The sequence below is a fragment of the Myxocyprinus asiaticus genome, chromosome 4 (assembly GCF_019703515.2).
Source record: "Myxocyprinus asiaticus isolate MX2 ecotype Aquarium Trade chromosome 4, UBuf_Myxa_2, whole genome shotgun sequence".
Classification (NCBI taxonomy): domain Eukaryota; kingdom Metazoa; phylum Chordata; class Actinopteri; order Cypriniformes; family Catostomidae; genus Myxocyprinus; species Myxocyprinus asiaticus.
The window spans coordinates 46,273,753-46,298,111 of record NC_059347.1 but is presented as its reverse complement, the minus strand read 5'-3'; the positions used below and the strand labels follow the sequence as shown (position 1 = coordinate 46,298,111).

Sequence of the window (24,359 nt, the reverse complement as noted above, 5' to 3'; positions counted from 1 at the left end):
CCTGGCGGATGGAATCGCACCTCCCCTTCTTGGCAGACGGCAGCGGTTCCTCCGTCTCTGAACGGCCGGCAGCGACCCCTCCATCCCCAGGCAGACGACTGCGGCTGCTCCTTTGGTGGACGACAGCTGCAAGGAATCTCTGACAGCACATCCCTCCTCCTTCCCAGGTTTTGGTACCAATGTAATGGTATAAGGACGGGAAGGAGGCGGCGGGAACCGGCTGAACAGTCAACATAATGGTTTAATGATAGAAATTAACTTAAAACAACATAAAACATAAACGAACAGACACACATGCAGCGCAGCTGCCCCACCCTCCTCGTCACAGCAGGCAAATGTGTAAAGTAAAATGAATTTGCAATATTCAAGTAGTGTTTTTAGTACTCGAATAGCAGGTGCAGAACAAGTACCTGATTAATCAGGCACTCGTTCTGCACCTGCTATTCGAGTACTAAAAACACTACTTGAATATTGCAAATTCATTTTACGTTACGCATTTAATGGTAATAGTAAAAAGTGTTTAATGGTAATAGTAAAAATAATAGACCACATAATTGGATGATATTTGGCCATTTTAGGATTATCAACATTAGCCATAACTGTTTCCTCACTGAGTTAACAGAAGTATTAGCCTTATTTGTCACTAATTTGTTTTTTCCAATTTTGAGTTAATAATATGTTAAGTAGCTTTGCATTTCATTTCAGCAATTTTCAGCACTATCATGCTCTTAAGTGATCTGCCACTAATGGTAATGTCTCATGTTCTAGATCACTGCATGGTGGACTTCATCAAGGAGAACCTGCTGGGTTCTCTAAAGGAATTCCGGAACCGTTTTATTAATCCAATCCAGAATGGCCAGTGTGCAGACTCCACCCCTGCTGATGTCAGACTTATGAAGAATCGATCACATGTCCTCCACGAGCTGCTGTCAGGATTCATACAGGTGAGGAACACATAAAAAAGCTAGAAACATTGTGGGGGACAGTGAGAGTTTTTGTGTTTGACGTTTTGGAGTGTGTTTGTGTTGCAGAGGCGAGACTATTCAGTGTTGACATCCTGCCTCCCACCCAAGCGTGAGTATGTGCTGTCAGTCAGGATGACACCTCTGCAGTGCCAGTTATACACGCACTATCTGCAGTATTGCACAGGTTAGAGTTACACATTCACATGCTGAACCTACGGATTAGTAACCCACATACTGTACATAAACGATTGTCTTTTTCACATGTGTATGTGTGTTCAGGGAAAGGTGTAGGTGTGGGCAGTTTGTTTCAGGATGTTCATGTTCTGAGTCTGATATGGACCCATCCCTGGTGTCTTAAACTTGCTCAACTCAGCAAGAATAAGGTACAAACATAGTTCAGAAACCCATATCACACCTCATTTTCATAAACATTCTACCTATCAGGAAGATTTGGTTTTCCTCCATTGCCTTTTACATGAAAACTAGTTCATGTGTTCTTGTGTGATGCAGGGGAAAGAAGATTCTGCTCCCATTCTCACAGCGCTGGGTGCAGGTTTGGTGACACATTCTACACAGCTAAATGGTTCTGAAAGGTACTGTGTGTTTAATATCGGATGATGAAGTGTTTCTTATATTACTAATCAGTCATATGCCTGTGCAGAATATCAGATATCGGTATCAAATCTAGAAAGTCGTGTTATAAGGTACCAGGTTGCCACAAGGTCTAGTCGCTAAATTTAAGTTTGCAAGGTTCATTTAATTGAATCTTTGAAAGATATTCAAGAGGTTTGTCAACTAGGGACAAGGGAACAAGATCAAAACTGTGTATACTGTATACACTCACCGAGCACATTATTTGGAACACTATAGCCCTAATAAAGTACCTAACGTGGTCTTTTGCTGTTATAGCCCATCCGCCTCAAGGTTTGGATATGTTGTGCATTCTTAGATGCTATTTTGCTCACTACAATTGTACAGAGTGGTCATCTGAGTTACCGTAGCCTTTCTGTCAGCTCGAACCAGTCTTGCCATTTTCCATTGACCTCTCTCATCAACAAGGTGTTTCTGTCCGCAGAACTACCACTCACTGGATGTTTTTTGTTTTTGGCACCATTCTGAGTAAGCTCTAGAGACTGTTGTGCGTGAAAATCCCAGGAGATCAGCGGTAAATACTCAAACCAGCCCATCTGGCACCAACAATTATGCCACGGTCGAAATCACTGAGATCACATTTTCCCCATTCTCATGGTTGATGTGAACATTAACTGAAGTTCCTGACCTGTATCTGTGTGATTTTATGCATTGCACTGTTGCCACACGATTGGCTGATTATATAATCGCATGAATATGTAGATGTACAGGTGTTCCTAATAAAGAGCTCAGTGAGTGTAGGTCTTTGCTCTGAGGGATATATAGTATCGGAATTCATATTAAATGGATAGTTCACCCAAAAAAGAATATTCTCTCATGATTTACTCACCCACCTGCCATCCCAGATGTGTATGACTCTTTCTTCTGCAGAAAAATGTTTCAGCTCTGTAGGTTCATACAATGCATATGAATGGGTGCCAAATTTTGGAACTCCAAAATCCACATTGAGGGAGCATAAAAGTAATCCATATGACTCCAGTGATTAAATCCATGTGTTCAAACACGATATGATAGGTGTGGGTGAGAAACAGATAAATATTTAAGTCATTTTTGATCAAATTCTCCTCCCTGCCCAGTAGGGGGCTGATATGCACAAGAATGTGAATCACTAAAAACAGGAGTTGAAAGGGAAAGTGACCATTAAGATATGAATTTAAGTTGTCTGGAGTACTTTTATGTTACCCTTATGTGGATTTTGGAGCTTCAAAATATTGGCACAGATTCACTTGCATTGTATGGACCTACAGAGCTGAGATATTCTTCTGGAAATCTTTGCTTGTGTTCAGCAGAAGAAAGTCATTCACATGTGGGAGGGCATGAGGGTGGGTAAATGATATGAGAATTTTCATTTTTGTGTGAACTAACCCTTTAACCATCCCCTAAACGTCACAGAAAATAAACTCTAATAGGTCGTTGTACAGTTGTGGCCAAAAATATTGGCACCCTTGGTAAATATGAGCAATGACGGCTGTGAAAAAAATTCTGCATTGTTTATCCTTTTGATATTTCATTTAAAAAAAATCACAAAAATCTAACTTTTAATTGAAGTAAAACAATTGAAACGGGGGAAATATCATTATTAAATACATATTTTTCTCCAAAACATATTGGCCATAATTATTGGCACCCTTTTATTCAATACTTTTTGCAACCTCCCTTTGCCAAGATAACAGCTCTGAGTCTTTTCTTATAATGCCTAATGAGGTTGGAGAACACCTGGCAAGGGATCTGAGACCATTCCTCCATGCAGAATCTCTATCAACTTTCAAATTCATGTTGGTGGACTCTCCCCTTCAGTTCACCCCACAAATTTTCTATGGGGTTCAGGTCAGGGACGGCCATGGCAGAACCTTGATTTTGTGATCAGTGAACCATTTTTGTGTTGATTTTGATGTTTGTTTTGGATCATTGTCCTGCTGGAAGGTCCAACCAGGGCCCGTTGTAAGCTTTCTGGCAGAGGCAGTCAGGTTTTGATTTTTTATTATTTGTTGGTATTTGATAGAGTCTGTGATGCCATGTATCTGTACAACATGTCCAGGACCTCTGGCAGAAAAACAGCCCCACAATATTAAAGATCCAGCACCTTATTTAACCGTGGTCATTGGGTGGTACTACATCTCTGTGTGCGTCAAACACATTTCTGGTGTTTGCTGCCAAAAAGCTATTTTTTATATTCATCTGACCATAGAACATAGAATTTGAAGTTCCAGTAGTGTCTGGCAAACTGAAGACGCTTGAGTCGGTTGTTGGATGAGAGCAGAGGCTTTTTTTTCTTGAAAACCTCCAAAACAACTTGTGGTGATGTAGGTGATGTCTAATATTTTTTTGAGACCTTCAGACCCTGCTAATTTCTGCAATTGTCCAGCCGTGATCCTTGGAGATTCTTTGGCCACTTGAACCATTCTCCTCATGGTGCGTGGAGACAAAATAGACACACGTCCTTTTTCAGGCCGATTCTTAAGATCTCCAGATGATTGGAACTTGTTAATTATTGCCCTGATGGAGGATATGGGCATTTTTTCAATGCTTTTTTTTCTTATAGCCACTTCCCATTTTGTGAAGCTCAACAACATTTTGCCGCACATCAAAACTATATTCTTTAGTCTAACCCACTGTAATTGATGATTAAGGGATTTTGGCCTGTGTCTTACCTCATATTTATACCTACATGTTTATAAGTCATGGCTGAACAATTTAATGTTCCTAGTCACCCAGGTGCACTAAAAAAATTTAAAATATGAATGAGAATATACTTCAGATATATTTTACTCATAAGAATTTCTAGGGGTGCCAATAATTGTTGCCAACATGTTTTGGAGAAAAATATGTATTTAATAATGAGATATTTCCCCTCTTTCAATTGTTTACTTAAATTAAAGTTTAGATTTTTGTGAATTTTTTGAATGAAAGATCAAAAGTTGTTGTTTTTTTCACAGCCTTCTTTGCACATACAGTTGAAGTCAGAAGTTTACATACACTTAGGTTGAAGTCATTAAAACTCGTTTTAGAACCATTCCACAGATTTTATATTAGCAAACTATAGCTTTGGCAAGTCTACTTTGTGCATGACACTAGTAATTTTTCCAACAATTGTTTACAGACAGATTGTTTCACTTTTAATTGAATATATTACAATTCCAGTGGGTCAGAAGTTTACATACACTATTTTAACTGCCTTTAAGCAGCTTGGAAAATTCCAGAAAATGATGTCATGCCTTTAGGCAATTAGCCAATTAGCTTCTGAATGGCTAATTAGAGTCAATTAGGGGTGTACCTGTGGATGTATTTTAAGGCCTACCTTCAAACTCAGTGCCTCTTTGCTTGACATCTTGGGTAAATCAAAAGAAATAAACCAAAACCTCAAAAAAAGAATGTGGACCTCCACAAGTCTGGTTCATCCTTGGGAGCAATTTCCAAATGCCTGAAGGTACCACGTTCATCTGTACAAACAATAGTATGCAAGTATAAACACCATAGGACCACGCAGCCGTCATATCGCTCAGGAAAGAGACGCATTCTGTCTCCTAGAAATGAACCTAGTTTGGTGCGAAAAATGCTAATTAATCCCAGAACAACAGCAAAGGACCTTGTTAAGATGCTGGAGGAAACAGGTAGACAAGTATCTATATCCACAGTAAAACGAGTCCTATATCGGCATAACCCGAATGGCTGCTCGGCAAGAAGAAGCCACTGCTCCAGAACCACCATAAAAAAAAGCCAGACTACAGTTTGCAAGTGCACACTGGGACAAAGATCTTACTTTTTGGAGAAATGACTTCTGGTCTGATGAAACAAAAATTGAACTGTTTGGCCATAATGACCATCGTTATGTTTGGGGGAAAAAGGGTGAGGCTTGCTTTGCTGCAGGAGGTGCACTTCACAAAATAGATGGCATCATGAGGAAGGAAAATTATGTGGATATATTGAAGCAACATCTCAAGACATCAGCCTGGAAGTTAAAGCTCTGTTGCAAATGGGTCTTCCAAATGGACAATGACCCCAAGCATACCTCCAAAGTTGTGGTAAAATGGCTTAAGGACAACAAAGTCAAGGTATTGGAGTGGCCATCACAAAGCTCTGACCTCAGTCCGATAGAAAATATGTGGGCAGAACTGAAAAAGCGTGTGCGAGACCTACAAACCTGACTCTGTTACGTCAGTTCTGTCTGGAGGAATGGGCCAAAATTCCAGGAACTTATTGTGAGAAGCTTGTGGAAGTCTACCCAAAACATTTGACCCAAATTAAACAATTTAAAGGCAATGCAATCAAATACTAACAAAGTGTATGTAAACTTCTGACCCACTGGGAATGTGATGAAATAAAAGCTGAAATAAATCATTTTCTCTACTATTATTCTGACATTCCACATTCTTAAAATACTGATCCTAACTGAACCTAAGACAGGGAATGTTTTCTATGATTAAATGTCAGGAATTGTGAGAAACTTAGTTTAAATGTATTTGGCCAAGGTGTATGTAAACTTCTGACTTCAACCGTATTTACCAAGGATGCAAGTATTTTGGGTCACAACTGTACATGTCATTTTTCATGCCTTTACTGTTAAAGTAGGTGGTTCTTGGCCAGAATAAGCTACAAAGTGAACCAGACTTCATGCCAGTAGTCAGAATTCTGTCTGCAGTACACAAGACTCTGACGGTCATGTTTCCACTCTTATCTGTCCTTCAGAGGAGAGGCAAAGAGCACAGGTGATTCCCTTGATGCAAAGAACAAAACTGGAGACTGGAAAGGAAGAGAAGAGAGAGATGGTGGGGAACCTGGTACATAGACACAGTCTCAGTCTCTTTCTCTTTCTCTCTCTCTCTCTCTCTGTTTTTTTTAATCTGTCTGTCTCTCACTTAGTGTCTCTCTCTCTGCATATTGTTCAGGGTTTAGTGTGGGTAATGGGTCTGCCGCAGATTGGTATCTGCCATTTATAACAGCAGCTGACGCCAAAGTGCTGGAGCATTCTGGGAAATTACAGTTGGTAATGGAAATTTTACACCATGCAGAGGAGCTACAGGACAAAGTGTGAGGAACACAAATTTTACTTGCATGACTTTTCCTTTGGTTGTTGAGGGGAAATAATTGTGTGTTCAATGTTTAGAAAGGCATATTTTGTTTGAGGCACATATGAATCTGCTTTGCTTTTGAACAGGCTAGTGTTTAGTCAGTCTTTGATATCACTGGACCTTATTGAGAGCTTCCTGGAATATGCAGATAAGACCAAGGGGAAAGAAGAGTGTCCATACAAAGGTATTCACACACACACACTGGGAAGTTTGTTTATACAGGGGAATGCTGTTGTGCAAAGGCAAAACACAGTATATACACATTTTGTTGCTGTGTCAGTCATGTTTGGCTCAATTATGCTCAGATTCAAGGAAAACGGAGTGTAAATATGGCAATCCACATTTGGCTGAACAATTAAAAAACTAAATCCATTTTTCTCAGTTTCAGTTTTGATGTAGTTACTGCACTTTGCCATTTGTAGGGCAGAAATTATTAGAACTGTCATGTGTTTATTTGCTGTGTATATGCAATAGTGTTTTTGTATGTGCATTTTTAGGCAAGAAATCGTGGGTGAAAAATAAAGATTATTACCGTTTGGATGGCAACACCAGTGCCTGTGCTCGCAAAAGATGGGTTCAAGAGTTTAACAACACTAAAAACACAAAGTAAGACATACAAAAAGTTACCAGTAAACAGCATCGCATTTAAGTTGTTTGCATGGTGGTGCACGAACCTCCTGCCATGAATCTTGCTGTTTTCTGTGTCAGAGGAAGGCTGTTTCTGATCTCCACTCGGGCGGGATCTCTGGGGATCAATCTGGTTGCCGCAAACCGGGTTGTGGTGTTTGATGCTTGCTGGAATCCGTCATATGATATACAAAGCATCTTCAGAGTCTATCGCTTTGGACAAAACAAACCTGTATCGGTGTACCGCTTTCTGGCCCAGGTACACACACACACACACACACACAAACTTTTACACACATACTTTTGGTGATCTCTCATAGATTTCTTTCGTTCTTAAATCAAGTTAACTCTTATTTTTACAGAAACTATAATTTTATATATATATATATATATATATATATATATATATATATATATATATAAATAAATGTTCTAGTGAAAACTGTTCTCAAATAAGCTTTGTATTCAGTTTCTTTCTCATTTAATACATTTTATGTGATTTGTGATATGATATTGGTGATGATGTTTTTGTCTTTGTACATGCAGGGGACGATGGAACAGAAAATTTACGAGCGGCAGGTTGCTAAACAGTCTCTGTCCTCCCGTGTTCTTGACCAGCAGCAGATTCAGAGACACTTCACACACAGTCAGCTGTATGAGCTGTACCGCTTCCAGCCAGAACTGCGGCCCAGCAAACACACAGAAACACCTGGGGTAAACACAAATACACAGACCTACTGTGGTAAACACACATGCGAACAGGCACACTTGTGTGATTGTTTACTTGAATGCTTTGTCTTTCTATTTTCTATCAGGATGAGGTGTTGGCCCTGCTGCTGAAGAGCTGTGGGCAGCTTATAGTAAGTTATCATGAGCATGACTCATTGTTAGACCACAGGGAGGAAGAGGAGCTGAGTGAGGAAGAGCGCAGAGCGGCCTGGGACGAGTACCGTGCAGAAAAGGTGTGCATACACACCTCACACTCTGCAAAGCTAGTGCTATCTGGATTGTTTGGGTGGCTGGGGTGGGTTAATGATAAAAACAAATGCTCTGCATGGTTTCAGTTGTAATGAAAAACTGGAAATGTCATGGAAATTTCAACAGTGACAAAATTGTTATAGTTCTGCTTGGCTCTTAAATAATTAATGGCTCAAACTTTCTCTCTCTTTTTTTTTTTTTTTTTTTTTAGTACAATCACTATGAGATTAGAAAAAAAGGTTTATCCAGTCATCACGAACAGCTGGAGCAAGTCATGGAAAAAAATAATTTGTTATATGAAAACCTGTGGGAACCCTATTTATAATGGGGGAGGAGTCTACTGACTGGGGAGGAGTCAAGTCATGAATGGGAGGGGTCAGATTAATAGTAGAAAGAGAATTGCGGCTCAAAATACTAACTGCAGAACTGTGAACACACTTGAGAAAAATGAGGTGCCAATGAGACATTGGACTCCAGCAATGATGAAACTTTTTCGATTGAGCACTTTGGTTTGTTGTAAACATTTCTTAAAGGAAATAGTTGACCCAAAAAGGAAAGTTCTCATCATTTACTCACCCTCATGCCATCCAAGATCTGTATGACTGATTTTTTTCTTCTGAACACAAACAAAGATTTTTAGAAGAATATCTCCACTCTGATGGTCCTCACAATGCAAGTGAATGGTGACCAGAACAAAGAAGGTACAAAAAGGACATAAAGGCAACATAAAAGTTATGCATAAGATAAATCCATGTCTTCAAAAGTGATATGATAGGTGTGGGTGAGAAACAGATCAGTATTTAAGTCCTTTTTTTACTACAAGTCTCCACCTTTGACCAGCCCCGACCAGTAGGTGGCTGAATGTGAAAGTGAAAGTCACTTCCGCACCACAATGTGGAAGTGAAAGTGTAGATTTACAGTAAAAAAATTACTTTAATATTGATCTGTTTCTCACCCACACCTACCTATCATATTATTATTTATTTATTTTTTTATCCCCTTTTTCTCCCAATTTGGAATGCCCAATTCCCACTACTTAGTAGGTCCTCGTGGTGGCGCGGTTACTCGCCTCAATCCGGTTGGCGGAGCACAAATCTCAGTTGCCTCTGCTTCTGAGACAGTCAATCCGCTGAGACACTTATCACGTGGCTCGCTGTGCATGACACCGCGGAGACTCACAGGATGGGATGCTCATGCTATTCTCCACGATCCATGCACAACATACCACGTGCCCCACTGAGAGCGAGAACCACTCATCGCGACCACAAGGAAGTTACCCCATGTGACAATAGCAACCAATTTGGTTGCTTAGGAGACCTGGCTGGAGTCACTCAGCACACCCTGGATTCGAACTCACGACTCCAGGGGTGGTAGTCAGCGTCAATACTCGCTGAGCTACCCAGGCCCCCTATCATATTACTTCTGAAGATATGGATTTAACCACTGGAGTCTTAATGATTACTTTTATGCTGCTGTTACTGTATGTCCTTTTTGGACCTTCTGAGTTCTGGTCACCATTCACTTGCATTGTGAGCTGAGATATTCTTCTAAAATATTGATCCATTAGTCTTACTAGACAAGTTATTCTTGACTTTGGTGGGATCCTAGTCTGTCCCTTTAACATCCAACCCCTCCTCTAATACAGGACGACAAACCCCAGCGAGCCAACCAAATACAAATGGTAAGGAAGTACTCTATTGTCCTCTTATTCTTTTTGTCTGTATACATATAAGGAATATTGACACATTCATACCCTCATTCTACATGCATGCACCAGTCACAGTTGTTTTTTTTGTCCAGGCCTCTGTACAGAACTCTAGTGAACCCCACCCGATGCTGCTCAGCAGAAACACCAACCAGGAGCTAGAGGTACAGTTTCACCTCTGACCTTTAAGGCTTCTGTGTTTGTGTAGATTTATGTAAAGGTGTGTGCATATCTCAGGAAATATTAAAAAGAAGTCATTTGGATCTAAAGGCTACAGTTCAGACAGTATTTCTCTCTCACTCTCTCTTCAGCTTCAACAGTATACTCGGCTGGTTATGGCTTCTCAAAAACTCACCTATACAACCAAGAATGGTCCTCCAACTTCAATGCCAGTTAAACAAGGCAGTGCTTCACCTTCTTTCGCTCAGGGCAGCTCCAAAAGCACCTTCCAGCTGCCAGTCAAACAAGGCAATACTCCACCTTCTGTCACTAGGGGCAGCTCCAACATCACCTTCTGGCTGCCAGTCAAACAAGGCAATACTCCACCTTCTGCTACTCAGGGCAGCTCCAACATTACCTTCATGTTACAGCAACCTGAAACTGTTTTCTGCCATTCAAAAACAAATACCTAGCCTGGTCCCTCTCTCCCAGTTTTTAGGATTAGGGATTAGGTTTACTGTAAATATCAGCATATTTGGAAATATGAATTTAGATTTAGCATCTGAATGTATATTCATATTTAGAATATTAAGAACACTGAATTCATCCTTGGGCACACTTATGACCAGAGACCTGTGCTGTTGTCAGTATTACTGCTAAGAGCATTCATAATGGCAACTGTTTGTAAATTGTTAAAGGAAAATGAACTACTAAATGAAAGTTCTCATCATTCACTTGCCATCATGCCACCCCAGATGTTAATGACTGACTTTTCTTTTGCTGAACAAAAACAAAGAGTTTTAGAAGAATATTTCAGCTCTGTAGGTCCTCACAATGCCAGACTCCAGTGGTTTAATCCATATCTTCAGAAGCAATATGATAAGTGTGGGTGAGAAACAGATCAATATTTAAGTCCTTTTTTACTATCAATCTCCACTTTCACATTGTTCTTTTTTTTTTTGTTTGGCGATTTCGCATTCTTCATGCCACCTACAGGGCAAGGAGGAGAATTTAAAGTAAAAAAAGTGTCTCACCTACACATCACTTCTGAAGATATGGATTTAATCACTTGAGTCTTATGGATAACTTTATGCTGCCTTTATGTGCATTTTGGACCTTCAAAATGTTGGTACCCATTCACTTGCATTGTGAGGACCTACACAGCTGAAATATTCTTCTAAAAATCTTTGTGTTCAGCAGAAGAAAGTCAGACTAACCTGGGATGGCATGAGGGTGAGTAAATGAGAGAATTTTCATGTTTGGGTGAACTTTCAGTTTAATTTAACAGAACAGGCTGTTTAAAGGAATATCTGTTTAAGCAAGACTACTTCCAGACTGATCTGACTAGTGTGTTTGAGAGCTTCTGCCTTTCCTTACTACCTCACAACCAGTAGCCGTATTCAGGAAAGTATGTACGAGTATGCGCTGTTGGACACTAACAGTGGGGTAATCAAAAACACTGATGCTAATTTCTTTCCTAAAAACTTTAGTTTGTTTAAATATGAAAGAGCTTGAATAAATTGGTTTTGAAAAGGTCTTGTAAGTTCACACTGTTGTTTGACAGTCTTTTCTGTTTGTCATCTCATTGCTTTGTAGATGTGGTAAAATAATAGTTCTACTGTTAAGTAAAGCAAAAACTTGTCTGCTCTTTCTTTCGGGGGCACTGTTTCTCATCTGAAGGAGAGTGGGTCGTTTGTATGGACTCTGCTGTAGTATGAAGGTAAATCAGTAGCAAAACTCTAGAGCTTGCATATTTTAATTTGAGAACTTGTACAATAAATATTTGTACTCGTAAGTTGAAACTTATACTTACAGCACCGATGTGAAAACTTGTAAAATAAAAATTTGAAGTTAAATGTTGCAATCTGCACTCACAGACAAAAATTCAAAGCTTGTGTTTTGAATTCACAATTGCAGACAAGTAGTCACAAATGTATAAAATGACATTCACATAAATACAACTACAGACACAAACTTGTATTACACATTAACTTTTGTACTCTAATTCATCTTCGCAGTACAACCACAAATCGGCACTTACAACCTCTCAAATCTGGCACTGCAACTTTAAATATTCATGCCTTGACTTTTGCAACAACTTTGTGAAAAACCTGTAGCAAAACTCACTTGTGCGCTTGCAAAATTGTGATGCGAGAGAGCAAGACCAGTGTTTGGCAGGGGGAAGGGAGGGGTCATTGAGTGGATTGTGTTAACTGGGGATGTGTGCGTGCATGTGAATAATTTCACTTGCCTTTTCAGATGATTTGTTCAATGTGAATTGCCAAGAAACAAAGAAAATACATTTTGCACATTATGAAAACAATGCTGGTATCATTATCAACCAGCTTTGTTTCATTGATGTCTGTTCTAATGAATTTGACACAGTTTAAGAGCGATTTTAATGGTTTTACAGGGTAACCTGTGTTAACGTGGGACATTGGTTTGAATGGGAACTGGCGATTACACTTTTCAGAGCAATAAATCCAAAGTGGAATTATTTTATTCAATAATATTTATTGTACAAGTTCTCAAATGTAAGCTCTCGAGTTTTGCTATTGATTTACCTTCATACTGTAGCCATAGATGCTTCAGTAGAGAGCGAGGGAGACGGGAGTCGACGGTTACACCACTGATGCTTCTGCCCGCGTGACTTCGTGCTGCTTCTCTAATGGATTCCTGTGACAATCCTTATCGTGGTCGTTGATATGGTTGTACTATGCATATATCGGGCACTTCCGTTGGAGTTAGTAACATTTTCGAAAATCCTGTGAAAATATGAAAAAAAATTATATGAAGGTAAAATAGTACCTAAATGATTTGCATGCGCAGAGTAAGATTTGTGAAAGCGTTAATGAAGTTACAAGCGTAAAAATAAATTGCATGCGCACAGAACGTTTTGTAAAGGTGTAAATCAAGTTGCAAGCATAAGAAACAAATATTAGCAATACTTTAATGCTTTACATAAGTGTAATTCATGTGCTGTGAATCTGTAATTGCGTATTAACACAAAGTAAATTTGGTGTGAATTCTTCTGACTTTTTTTTTCGCTCTTACACTTTTGACACCGTTTTTGCACCTAAACATGGCCAAAAACATTTCAAACCTGTAATCAAAGATATGCAAGAAAAGAAAGGGTGTAATGAACAGCAAAATGGATTGACCGCGTAGAATCAGTCTGTATGTGTAAAATAAACTACTGCAAACGTGTAAATGACTTGTGTTTGTTGCATAAATATTTTCCAGAAATAATACGATATACACTGTTCAGTCTTCCCTTTGTTGCGCTCAAACTTTTGGCACGAATTTCTCACTGAAAAGAGTTTTGCAAGCGCGAGGGGGAAGGCGGGTCTACCTGCTTCTAGTAACCAATCAAATGAGGTTTTCCGTGACCAGTTTACTCTGACCTAATTGGTTTAATAACGTGACAGAGAGCTTCTTTTTCATAAGGCTCAGTTTCGTTCCTCTGGGTATCTCTCCTCTCTTAAATATTAAACTGAAATATTAATACATACACCATTTAATTATTTTGACTTAATTATCATTTGTAATCATCACAGAACTCATGCTAGAAAACAAATTAATAAAGTAAGCCATATAAAACAAAACTCTGTGAACGGATAGCTAAATAGAGTTTACTTATTTGTTTTTATAGAGTTAAATGATTCCGTCCATCCATCCAAAAATATAATTAATGAACAGCAACAAGAAGAAACATTTGAACACCAGATTGAGATTTATATCAATAAACGTTACACTTGCAATAAAAGAATGTGTATGTATTAATATTTCATTTTAAATGTAAGAGAGTAGAGATACCCAGAGGAACGAAACTGAGCCATATGAAAAAGAAGCTCATATTTTTATATTTTTATTAAACCAATTAGGTCAGAGTAAACTGGTCAAGGAAAACCTCATTTGATTGGTTACTAGAAGCAGGTAGACCTGCCTTCCCCCTCGCGCTTGCAAAACTCTTTTTAGTGAGAAATTCGTGCCAAAAGTTTGAGCGCAAGAAAGGGAAGACTGAACAGTGTATATCGTATTATTTCTGGAAAATATTTATGCAACAAACACAAGTCATTTACACGTTTGCAGTAGTTTATTTTACACATATTGATTCTACGCGGTCAGTCCGTTTTGCTGTTTATTACACCCTTTCTTGCATATCGCTGATCGCAGGTTTGCAATGTTTTTGGACATGTTTAGGCTTAAAGACAGTGTCAAAATTGTAAGAGCGAGAAACAGTAGGTCAGAACAATACAGACCACATTTACTTTGTGTTAATATGAAATTTTAGATTCACAACACATGAATTACACTCATGCAAGGCATTGAAGTATTGCTAATATTTGTTTCTTATGCTGCAACTTGATTTACACCTTTACAAAACGTTCTGTGCACATGCAATTTATTTTTATGCTTATCTTCATTTATGCTTTTAAAAATCTTACCGTGCATGCAAATAATTAAGGCACAATTCTACCTTCATAAAATAATAATAAAATATTTCCAGTGTAGTGACAAAAGTTCGTGAGAGCTTGCAATGACCAAACAAGGTATGTAAATTAATTAGTCAAAAGTCTCTCTAACGAAGCCGTTAAATGTAATTTATGAATCACTCAAATTTAATTTGTTAATATGGATGTGCAGTAAGCTGTTACAAAAATCAGTGTTGACTCTTGCTTATATTTGTAGGACAGTCCTGCTCACCTGTGTGACGCAGAGAGGTACAACATCTTTACATTTTTTCTTCACAAGTTTTTCTGTTGTAGACATTTATTGAAACTGAAAAACTGTAATTTTCTCTCAGATATGTTTTTATTGTTTTTACCGTTACCATCCTCTTTTTCATTTTCTCTTGCTCCGTGGCGTTCCTTTTCCTGTTCCACATCTATTTTGGGATGTTTTCGTGCACGCCACCGTCCCCTCCTTCTGTGGAGGTACAGTAGTGCTGTTTCACCTTGACTGGTTTTCCCTGAGGCAGACCTCTTACAACATTTCATTTTTTGTGTGTGTGGCTTTAGTCTTAAAGGAATGTTATGGGTTTAATACAAGTTACCTTCAACCGAAAGCATAATGTTGACTACCATAAAGTTTTTTTGATTCCTTCCTTTCCTTAAAATTAAAATGATAATAAAATAAAAAAAATCTGGGTGACAGTGAGTCACTTGCAATGGAAGTGAATGGGGCCAATTGGTAAACGTTAAAATACTCACCGTTTCAAAAGTATAGTCACAAGACATACACAATATGGGTGTTAGATTGTAGTGTGATAATATCGCTTACTAACATTTTTATTTTAAAGTTACTTCCAATTTTACAACTTTGTTATTCTTGTTTTTTGCCATGAAAAGTGCCATGGAAGCTGGCATGGCATGAAATCACTAACGACTACGTTGCCATGACGACGTAAAGCCATAAACACTAAAATGGCTAAAAACAATGGTTTAAACAACTTTACAGCTCAGATAATACACAAGTTTGAAGAGAAGAATTATTGTGCTTTTATAAAATTCTAAGCTTCAAATTTCTGCCTTTAATCCTTCCAAAACATTGGCCCCATTCACTTCCATTGCAAGTGCTTCTGCAACCTCTTATTTTTTTTATTTGAGAAGAAATAAATCAACAGCTGAAATCCATCTCTGGTTTGCATCAGAGATCTGTTGGTGTTTATATTGTGAAAATGACCATCTGACTGCTCATTATCCAGCTCATTAAAAGACTACTTGCCAAATAAATAAATACACATGAAACATAGATTTTAGTTGAAATACTTTAATCAGCTTACTTGCAGAGATCGCACAGTTATCCATGAAGAAGGAAAGATGACTCCCAATCCCCAGATGTGCGGTTGTTACTCAAGAGATATCAGATCACTAGATGGCGCCATTGAACAATCAGAATTGAGTATTCCAGAGCGACATGAAATAAGTTATATTACAGTATATGTTGTGTATATAGTGATTAATCTCATGTATAAGTAGCATGCGTTTGACTGAGGTAATTAACTTATTTGTAAAGCAGCTCATTTTGTTGCCGTTCAGCTCTTTGGTCACACTCTGACGCACTGGATTATAGGATTAGGCCTATATGAATCAATTCTTTCTAGTTGTTTCTTTTTCTGATTGTGTACAGTTAATATCTTGCAGTATTATGTTTATTAAAATAGTTTTATTATCGTCATAATACCTCTTTTTCATTTTGTCTTTATTATACTGTAGATGACAAAATCATAAAACGTCATATAAACATTTTTCATCAGTAATTTCATTGACGAGATTAACACTGCTACTGGGAAACTATTCCCCAAACAAAACCATTATTTTACCAGAATGGCTAGTAGAGTTCTGTATTCAAAAACAATGGGACTTGGGTTTTGCATTTTCAAGTTTTAAAGCCATTTTTAAGTATGTGAAAAAGACCAAGAAAACAAAGTCCAAAATGCTTTTAAGTTGATAGGTATTTTCACAAATAGATATTCAAGATAACTAGATGAATGAAAAACTTTTATAGATGCAATGGTCTTTATTCAAAGAGGAATATCATTAAGGCAAATGTTTGAGAACATTTATTTATTTATCTGGCTGTTTGTGTGTGTTCATCTCAGCTATCAGGTTCTGTTATTACTGCCAGTTGATAAAACCAGATCGCTGCCATCACTGTTCAGTCTGCCAAATTTAAGAAGCGTTCCCTCTCCATCTCTCTACCTATCACCATTTCTGTGTGTGTATCAGTGCATCTGCCACTCATCTACGCACACTTCCCTTAATGAAAGGGAGACGTAGAAATGTGATCTGTGTGTTTGTGATAATTACAGGATGTTGTTAAAGTGCTTGGTCACAATTATTTTAGTGGACAGAGTGAATCTTCTCAAATGAGTTGCGGTCTGTCAATATCAGGTTCCCAGCCTTTGATTAAAGTCCAGGTTTGTGTGTGAGAGAGTGAGTTGGAGTGAAAGAATGAGATCATTTTGAGTGTGTGTGTCTGATTACACTGGGGCTTTAATTATTATTTAATGAGAATAGTTCCTGCGGCCTGAGCACTACACTCCTTCACTCCTGTGGTCTCTCTCTCTGTAGGTGTGTACTATAGATGGATCATCATTGCCCCTGGTTTGTAAACTCTCTGTTTTAAGACTCGTAACACATGTTGCCCATTGTTGATAGCTTTTTTAAATTTTAAAGAGTGGCACCTGTTCCCTTGTTCAGGTTGAATAACTGTATTGGATTTTCCAACTATAAGTTCTTCATGCTCTTCCTCCTCTACTCACTCCTGTACTGCCTCCTCATTGTCACCACTGTTATACCGACCTTCATCAAACAAACAAAATTTTTGATCATGAGGATGTACATGGGATGTCTTTGTGATATAATTTCCTTTGTAATGGTTTTATCATGTTTCCTGCATGTGCAAAAGTGCTTCACTACTACCATTTAAAAATAATAAAGTAATAAAAAAGATCCCAAACTACTGTTAAAGGTGTTTATTTTACAGGAATTCAATCATTTTAATTTATTTCTTCTTTCTGATCTCAGGATGGTTTCACCACCTTGACTTTTCTACATAAATCCCCACAAACAATATCCAAATGCATTTTAATTTGGAAATTTAAAACATAAGCACAAAGAGTAGGATTACGAACCACATACTCTTACATTCCCCCACTGTAAAACACACTCTGAATTGACTTAAAATACCTAGAATTTCTAGAGTACAACAAACACCCTGAAATTTAGATTTTTTTTTTTAAGTAGAAAACATTAAAAAATCTTAATATGGAGTATTTTATTTTGCAATAATGTAAAGAGTTGGGATAGGGAGACTTGAACAGCAGGTTTACACCCAACCAAAAATTCTGATTCGAGTCATTTCTCTTTCTTTCTGTTCTCACGTCAGTCTCACCTGAGGGTGTCTCTGTTACTACAGCAGCAGATGACTAACAGTAATGATATAAGGTATGAGAAGTGCGTGTTCTCCTTTTCAAGGACACTTTCAAAGCTGGTGTGAAGTTGTTCAAACACAGGAGAATTTGAACTATTCACCCACACTATACCTTAACTTTGCCTTTCTATGTTGTCTGTGGACTGGGGTGATTTCTAGAAAGATCACAAACACAGGTTAAGCTTTCAGGAACGGCAAGCAGCCCACAGGGAGACGAGAATGTGAGGGTTCAGTTTTCACCTGAAACACTTCCTGCAGGATAGATCAGGTCTCCAAAACCTCTTTTTTACTGATCAGGGTGTGAGAGCACTTTATCAGGTGTCTCTGCTGACTGAATGTCTTGAATTCATTTTGTGATGAAATGTTTATTTCTGATTTTCTGTTTTGGCAGTGAATTCTCACTTTGCATTATGACATTTGTGTTGCAGACACTGTTATTATGTACAAATAATAATAATAATGAACAAATTGTTTAATAGAAAACTTTTGTATTTTCTTGTTTGCAGCACCTTTGATGTTCAGTCATAGTCTAGAACACAGTTTTTTTTTTTTTCTTAATATTTAATAGTCCTGGTAGGGTCTGGGATGAACAAAAATGGACCAAATGATCCAAAAATATTTAACGGAGACAAAATACAGTACATAAAAACAATAAAAATACAGAGACCAGCCCTGATAAACCAATCACACAGACACTCGCTGTGGGTTGTTCAGGCTTTACTGGATGGATGATAAACACACGCAAGCCGCTTCAGCTGAATCAAGTAATTGGTGGTGTGTCAGTCAGTGCCAAAATACCTCTGGCCGAAGTGTGTCGGAGCAACAGCATGGACTTCAGTTGTCAGTATGGTGATATCAGGAAACTCCTGAATAATGGACCGTGCACCTGCAAACACATCATTATGGTGATCATTGAAAGCTGAAGTATGTAACTTTTTCAGTGGTAAAATACTTCTATCCCAGCTTAATATGCAGAGACAATTACAAGCCATTCATCGGTTAACTTCATCCAAAACTATAAACACCGTCTCTCTGTGGCACTACAAAATTCCTCTGTTTGTTTTGAGTGAACTGCCCCAACAATGTTAATCAACCAATGGCGTGAGTTGGGACTATCTAACGGTTTAACAGAACATCAGACCCCTGCTGTCAGCAGACGTTGGGTGTATTCTGAAAGCCGTTTTGAAAACATTATTTATTTTTGCAATCACGTTCGGTGGTGCTAGTGTCGCAGGAATCACATACTTCAGCTTTAAGCAATGGAGATTCAAGAAAACCAAAGACCATGGAATGGTATACTACTACCATGCTGCAGTAAATTGCATGTGATGTGGGTAGATCGTCTGGCAAATGTTTACTGTTGCATTGTACATACTGTTTCACTTACTATTTTTTTAGTAAGTAGACCGTATTCAGTGTATGCTGCGAGATAAGCAGTATGCTAGTGTAACCAGTCCAGCGGGATTTGAACCAGTGTCAGCCGGCATGGGAGGCGGGCGCGCTAATGAGGAGGCTAAAGGCTACAGCCTCTAACGTCTGTCGCTAGTTCGCTTCTTGAGGCCAAGGGAGTGAGGTTTACACATACCGCACAGCTATCACGTACCAGCTGACTCCCATTACACTAGTATACCATTCTGATCATACACATTTTATTAGATGGAAAAATTGTACATTTCAAAACAACATGACACCAAGGTCTATTACTGAGATATCATAAACCTAGATGACCTTTAGTGTAAATGTTTTAGCTTAGTCCTGGGTTTACCTTAAGTGCCTGGCTTCATAACTGCACAGTAAACAATTTCCTTGAGATTCAAAAGCAACAAATGTCTAGACTATAATAAGCAGTAAGGTTTTTTTTTAGTTACAAAGATGAAGCCCACCTTATTTGGCTGTTACTAAGGTCTGGTAAGGTACAAACTAAGGTTTGTAATAAGAACATTACAAAATACTGAGTGTTGTAGAGAGAGGGGAATGACTGTGTGTGTGTCTTACCGTGTGGAGTGGAGAAGAGACTCAGTAGTATGATGTGTTTGGCCTGCAAGCCATGTTCATTTAACACCCGCACTGCTTCTATCACAGTGTTTCCTGTACCTGAACACCCACACACACAAATACACAATGAATTGGGTCCACTAATGCCTGATTTCAGGGATGTATGATAAAGCTTTGGTATTGAGTTTACAAGAACTCACTAAGGATGGGGTACATGAGCAGAACCTTCCTTCGGCTAATGTCAGGAGGAAATTTTGCATAGTAAACTTTGGCCTTTTGTGTTTCCTCATCACTCTGGATCAGAATCTTACCAATACGGATGGATCTGCAGCAATCTCTCAGGCCTTGCTCCATGGCCTCACCTGGACATGCAATACAGGGGGGTTTTCTTATGTATAAAGGGCACACACATATGCACTAAATAGGGTATGTTTGTTGTGTCTTGAACACTGTGTTTGTGTATACATTTGTGTAACAGAAAAACTCACCACTCCTCATGATGCTAACCCCACAGTTTCCTTTTTCAAACTTAACACCCTCGTATTTGTGTCCTGCATATAAATTGCAGAATTAAACTTACAATTTTGTGAAAAAAGTCTGAAATTCAAAACAGCTGTTGTTCCAAATGTGTCTCCATGATATTAATATGCCTGTGTTACAATGTAAAAACTGTTACAATGTACTCCAATATTAATGATATACAGTGTTGGGGAGTAACAGAATACATGTAACGCGATTACGTAATTAAAATACAAAATATAAGTAACTGTATTCCACTACAGTTACAATTTAAATAATTGGTATTTAGAATACAGTTACATTCAAAAAGTATTTTGATTACTGAAGAGATTACTTTGCATTTTATTGTCATTTGTTTCATTTAATATTTAGTCCTTTCAGATGGAAAACATTTATACATATAAATGATGCGATCCAAAGTGTATTTGAACAGCGGTGAAACACTTTCTTATGATGTGTTACATTCATACGAGCAGACAGAGAAGTAAGTTTGAAGTAAGTTTGGAGCACAAGAAATAGAAATAAACCTTGTGTAAATTGTCAGCTTTACGCTAAGCTAAAATGCTATTTCTAGCCATTTTACATGCACATGTAACCAGGCACAATCATATTTTTTTATCAAAAAAAATTCACGTTGGATCATAATTTCTTTTTTTCCTAGTAAGACCTTTGATATTAGGGCAAAAATCGTATTCTTGATGATGATTTTTGTATTGTTTTCCTGTAAAACATATTAAAAAAAAAATCCTTAAAACAAGATCAATTTGATTAACTGCATTATCAGTGGTGATTTTTTATTCTAATTTTGTGTCAGTTTGAGAGATGGTGTGAGTCTGGATTGGAATGAGCCAGAAATGAATCACCATAGTAACAGACTCACCTGTTGGTGTGGTTATGGTGCATTCACTGTATGGAAGCTGATTAAGACCCTCTTCCACCACTAGCCTAATCTGAAAGCAGTACAGACAGACAACCAATCAGAGTGAGATGCAGCAAACCAAAAATAAAAATGAGAGTCAATGCACAAGCTAAGCTATGGCAAGTAATTTTCAAGTACACAGTTAAAGATGAAATCAAGGAGACAGTTAAGCAACAAATGTGAAACATACATAACCATCCAAATATACTGTCCTTATAGCAGAATTAAGCATGTACAACAATCCTGACAGAGTCATTTATGTCAATCTTTCCCTTCTTCTGTAACCAACATTACCATACTCCTTGAAGACAGGGATTGATTTATTATATTAATTTGGCTGACGGTTTTGCGCTTTTTTGGCATTTCTTACCAATCTATCAGCACAGAACACAAAATCACCTCTACTGGTAGATCTGAGAGAAGGAGAAAGAGAGAAGTGTCACAATGTGACGTGTTAATATAGTTGAAATAGGATATATGTTGATGTTGCAATAAAGTGCCATTTTGATCTGATCCGAGAAATGTACTTTTTAACACACATCGGGAATGTCTGCCAGTTTTATTCCACGTATATTATGAGACATATTGTGATGTTCTAGCAGACATGCAGTGAGGTATAAGCGTATGACACACATGCCATGTGCAGAACTGGCCTATGTGGGCATAGAAATCCGGTTTAAACGCTGACTGGACACTCACTTATCACGAATGATTGTCTGAAGTTCTCGTATTTGGTCATTTAATGGCAAGAGTTTCAGCTGGGGTCCTATTTGTCGTTGGATGTCGCTCGGGGTTTGGATTTGATGCGGTTCTGATTCGCCCTGACAGGATTCTGCAGCAGTGCGAGTGCTGCTGCGGGCAAAGCGGACGTGCTTCGTAGCGTGCTCGGGGCTCTCACTGTTGTTTAGCTGCTGGTTGTGGCACGGCATCTTCTCAATAAGATCCGTGTCCATAGGACTATAAAACGACAAGAAGCACTGAAACACAACACGAAACCAACTGGTCCACTAAGCGGATGGCTGTTCCACAGGCGATTTTTCAATCCATCTGTGAGACTATCTCAGCATATCTGAAGATAAACAGAGACGCATGAAGCAGGACGTACGCTCCCGCTGTCACAACAACCTTGCGTCATATCCCTTGTTTTCATGATTGGATAGAAATGATGTCGATCTAAATCTCATTGACGTAAGGGGCGGGACATAGCGGGTTTCATTCAAGCAAACCTTTAGAGGCGCTGCATACAAGACGCAAACTACATGAGAGACTATGGCGTTATATTTGTGCCACAATTCTGCGCGTGCAAAACACATTTTGAGTGCACAAAAAGTTAATTTGCATGCGCTTGGACTCTTTTTGACTCTTTTTGGAATTTTGTAAAGCAATGTATCTTCTTGCAAAGATTTATTCCTTTAAGCAAACTCAAATCAAATTTGCGATCAAATAAAGTTTGAAAGTTTGAATCTGCAACAATAAAACGCACCTTTAAAATATGTATTAGAGGTGTGACGTTTCGATCCTCTATTGGTCACGCATCCTATTGTCGTACGAATTAACGCATTCATTCAGAGTTCACCAAGCTTGAACTTTGGTACACAGCGTAGTATGAAATTTCTTTGCATGAGCTTGCATTTCCAGCCTCCCATGTTCCGATGCGTTTGAATGGAGCAGGAAGTGTAATGTGACCGCCCCTTTATTCAGTCAATTCCCACCTCCTACGTTAGGACTGGCTATTAGAAGCTGCTTACAAGTGCTCTGCGATTGAATAGTTGAGGTAGCTGTAGCAACCATGAACATTTCAGTGTAGATGCTGCAGAAGAGCCAACAGGCACAATGCTCCAAGTTCAGTACATACTTTATATAGAGTATACTGTGATTATCATTACAAGAGCTATATACCCTGTGAATTATAGATATGCCAGGAATACTGCAAAGCTAAACTTAATGTTATGTAAGTTTTTCCAAATATAGTAACTTGGGATCATGCCATATAATCTTGCACGCTCTTAATATAGTTTTACACATGCAGAATTATGGCATAAATATAACTCCATACAGAAGCAGCTTTTTTTTTATAAAACTTGCAAAAAAATAAGCAGTTTGATTAACAGACATGTCATAATCTATGTAAATATTCATAACATAATTACAAAACACAATAATAACTTGTTTTTATTGATGTTCGAATTGATATTAGTCCTGTGTGAAATTAAAAATGATCTCAATTTGAGACTATTTTTAAATTCATACAGGACTGTAATCAAGTCATGAGACATCAAAACTGGTTTTCAGAGTTTGAGTTACTGCCTATATGTATATATAACCAGTTTAGCTGCTGTAAAGAAATTCCTCAATTCTGCTTCACTGGGCCTCTGAGGGTTAAAGTAAATATAAAATACTTCACATCATTTTCGGTGTACAACTGTTTCAGTGTAGCTTCTTTCTTTCCCTCATTCATAATTATGGTGTTTGTGTTCCATCTGTATTTTTGTCTTTTTTTGCATGGATTTTTTCTTTTTTTTTTTACCTTTATTAAAGCAATGTAGTGTTACTGATCATTTTCATAATTATAAGCTAAAGTTTATTTTTAAATGAACTCGTGTGTAGGCCCTGTGTGTTTTTCTGTGCGTATATATAGGCTACATACAGCTTTCAGCAGACAAAGAAGAGTTCAGAAAGATGTTTTGCCTGGATACTTTTTACTTTCATTTTTTTTAAACAAACTTGTGCAATCATGGAGTGAAACAGGGAATGGAGAAACTGAACCTTCCCCTGCACACACAAAACATTTTTAAAACATTTCACTCACAACTTTGCTTTTGGTTGCAATTAGT

At 38.1% G+C, this 24,359-nt stretch overlaps 2 protein-coding genes across 5 annotated transcripts in view; one reads left to right on the top strand and one right to left on the bottom strand.

Moving 5' to 3' along the window:
* LOC127432928 (transcriptional regulator ATRX-like) overlaps positions 1 to 13,240 on the top strand; it is a 39,228-nt gene extending 25,988 nt beyond the window's left edge. For 2 of the 4 annotated variants that reach the window (XM_051684458.1, XM_051684485.1), the window contains 14 exons: positions 769 to 944; positions 1,032 to 1,149; positions 1,245 to 1,348; positions 1,476 to 1,558; positions 6,303 to 6,394; positions 6,503 to 6,644; positions 6,772 to 6,869; positions 7,183 to 7,291; positions 7,394 to 7,571; positions 7,859 to 8,026; positions 8,128 to 8,274; positions 9,936 to 9,971; positions 10,091 to 10,159; positions 10,307 to 13,239. In XM_051684458.1, the coding sequence (XP_051540418.1) occupies positions 769 to 944; positions 1,032 to 1,149; positions 1,245 to 1,348; positions 1,476 to 1,558; positions 6,303 to 6,394; positions 6,503 to 6,644; positions 6,772 to 6,869; positions 7,183 to 7,291; positions 7,394 to 7,571; positions 7,859 to 8,026; positions 8,128 to 8,274; positions 9,936 to 9,971; positions 10,091 to 10,159; positions 10,307 to 10,627 (1,841 nt within the window). In that variant the 3' untranslated portion in view covers positions 10,628 to 13,239. Of the gene's footprint in view, positions 1 to 768; positions 945 to 1,031; positions 1,150 to 1,244; positions 1,349 to 1,475; positions 1,559 to 6,302; positions 6,395 to 6,502; positions 6,645 to 6,771; positions 6,870 to 7,182; positions 7,292 to 7,393; positions 7,572 to 7,858; positions 8,027 to 8,127; positions 8,275 to 9,935; positions 9,972 to 10,090; positions 10,160 to 10,306 lie in introns of all 4 variants that reach the window. The other 2 variants (XM_051684467.1, XM_051684476.1) reach the window with 2 other exon arrangements.
* A 4,380-nt stretch (positions 13,241 to 17,620) lies between these two features.
* On the bottom strand, positions 17,621 to 22,651 carry LOC127432991 (uracil phosphoribosyltransferase homolog). The gene is made up of 7 exons (XM_051684570.1): positions 22,225 to 22,651; positions 21,896 to 21,938; positions 21,487 to 21,556; positions 20,576 to 20,638; positions 20,288 to 20,449; positions 20,088 to 20,186; positions 17,621 to 18,978 (listed from the first exon to the last, which is right to left on the bottom strand). The coding sequence occupies exons 1-7, from the start codon at positions 22,476 to 22,478 to the stop codon at positions 18,872 to 18,874; spliced, it is 798 nt and encodes a 265-aa protein (XP_051540530.1). The 5' UTR covers positions 22,479 to 22,651; the 3' UTR covers positions 17,621 to 18,871.
* Positions 22,652 to 24,359: the final 1,708 nt, after the last annotated feature.

What these genes read in the sequence shown, in the direction of transcription:
- LOC127432991 (XM_051684570.1), bottom strand. Translation starts at nt 22,478, where the DNA reads ATGGACACGGATCTTATTGAGAAGATGCCGTGCCACAACCAGCAGCTA. An exon ending in CACCATAACCACACCAACAG is followed by an intron (nt 20,639 to 21,486) that starts GTGAGTCTGTTA and finishes ATTTATATGCAG; the next exon opens with GACACAAATACGAGGGTGTT. An exon ending in TCTCTTCTCCACTCCACACG is followed by an intron (nt 18,979 to 20,087) that starts GTAAGACACACA and finishes ATGTGTTTGCAG; the next exon opens with GTGCACGGTCCATTATTCAG.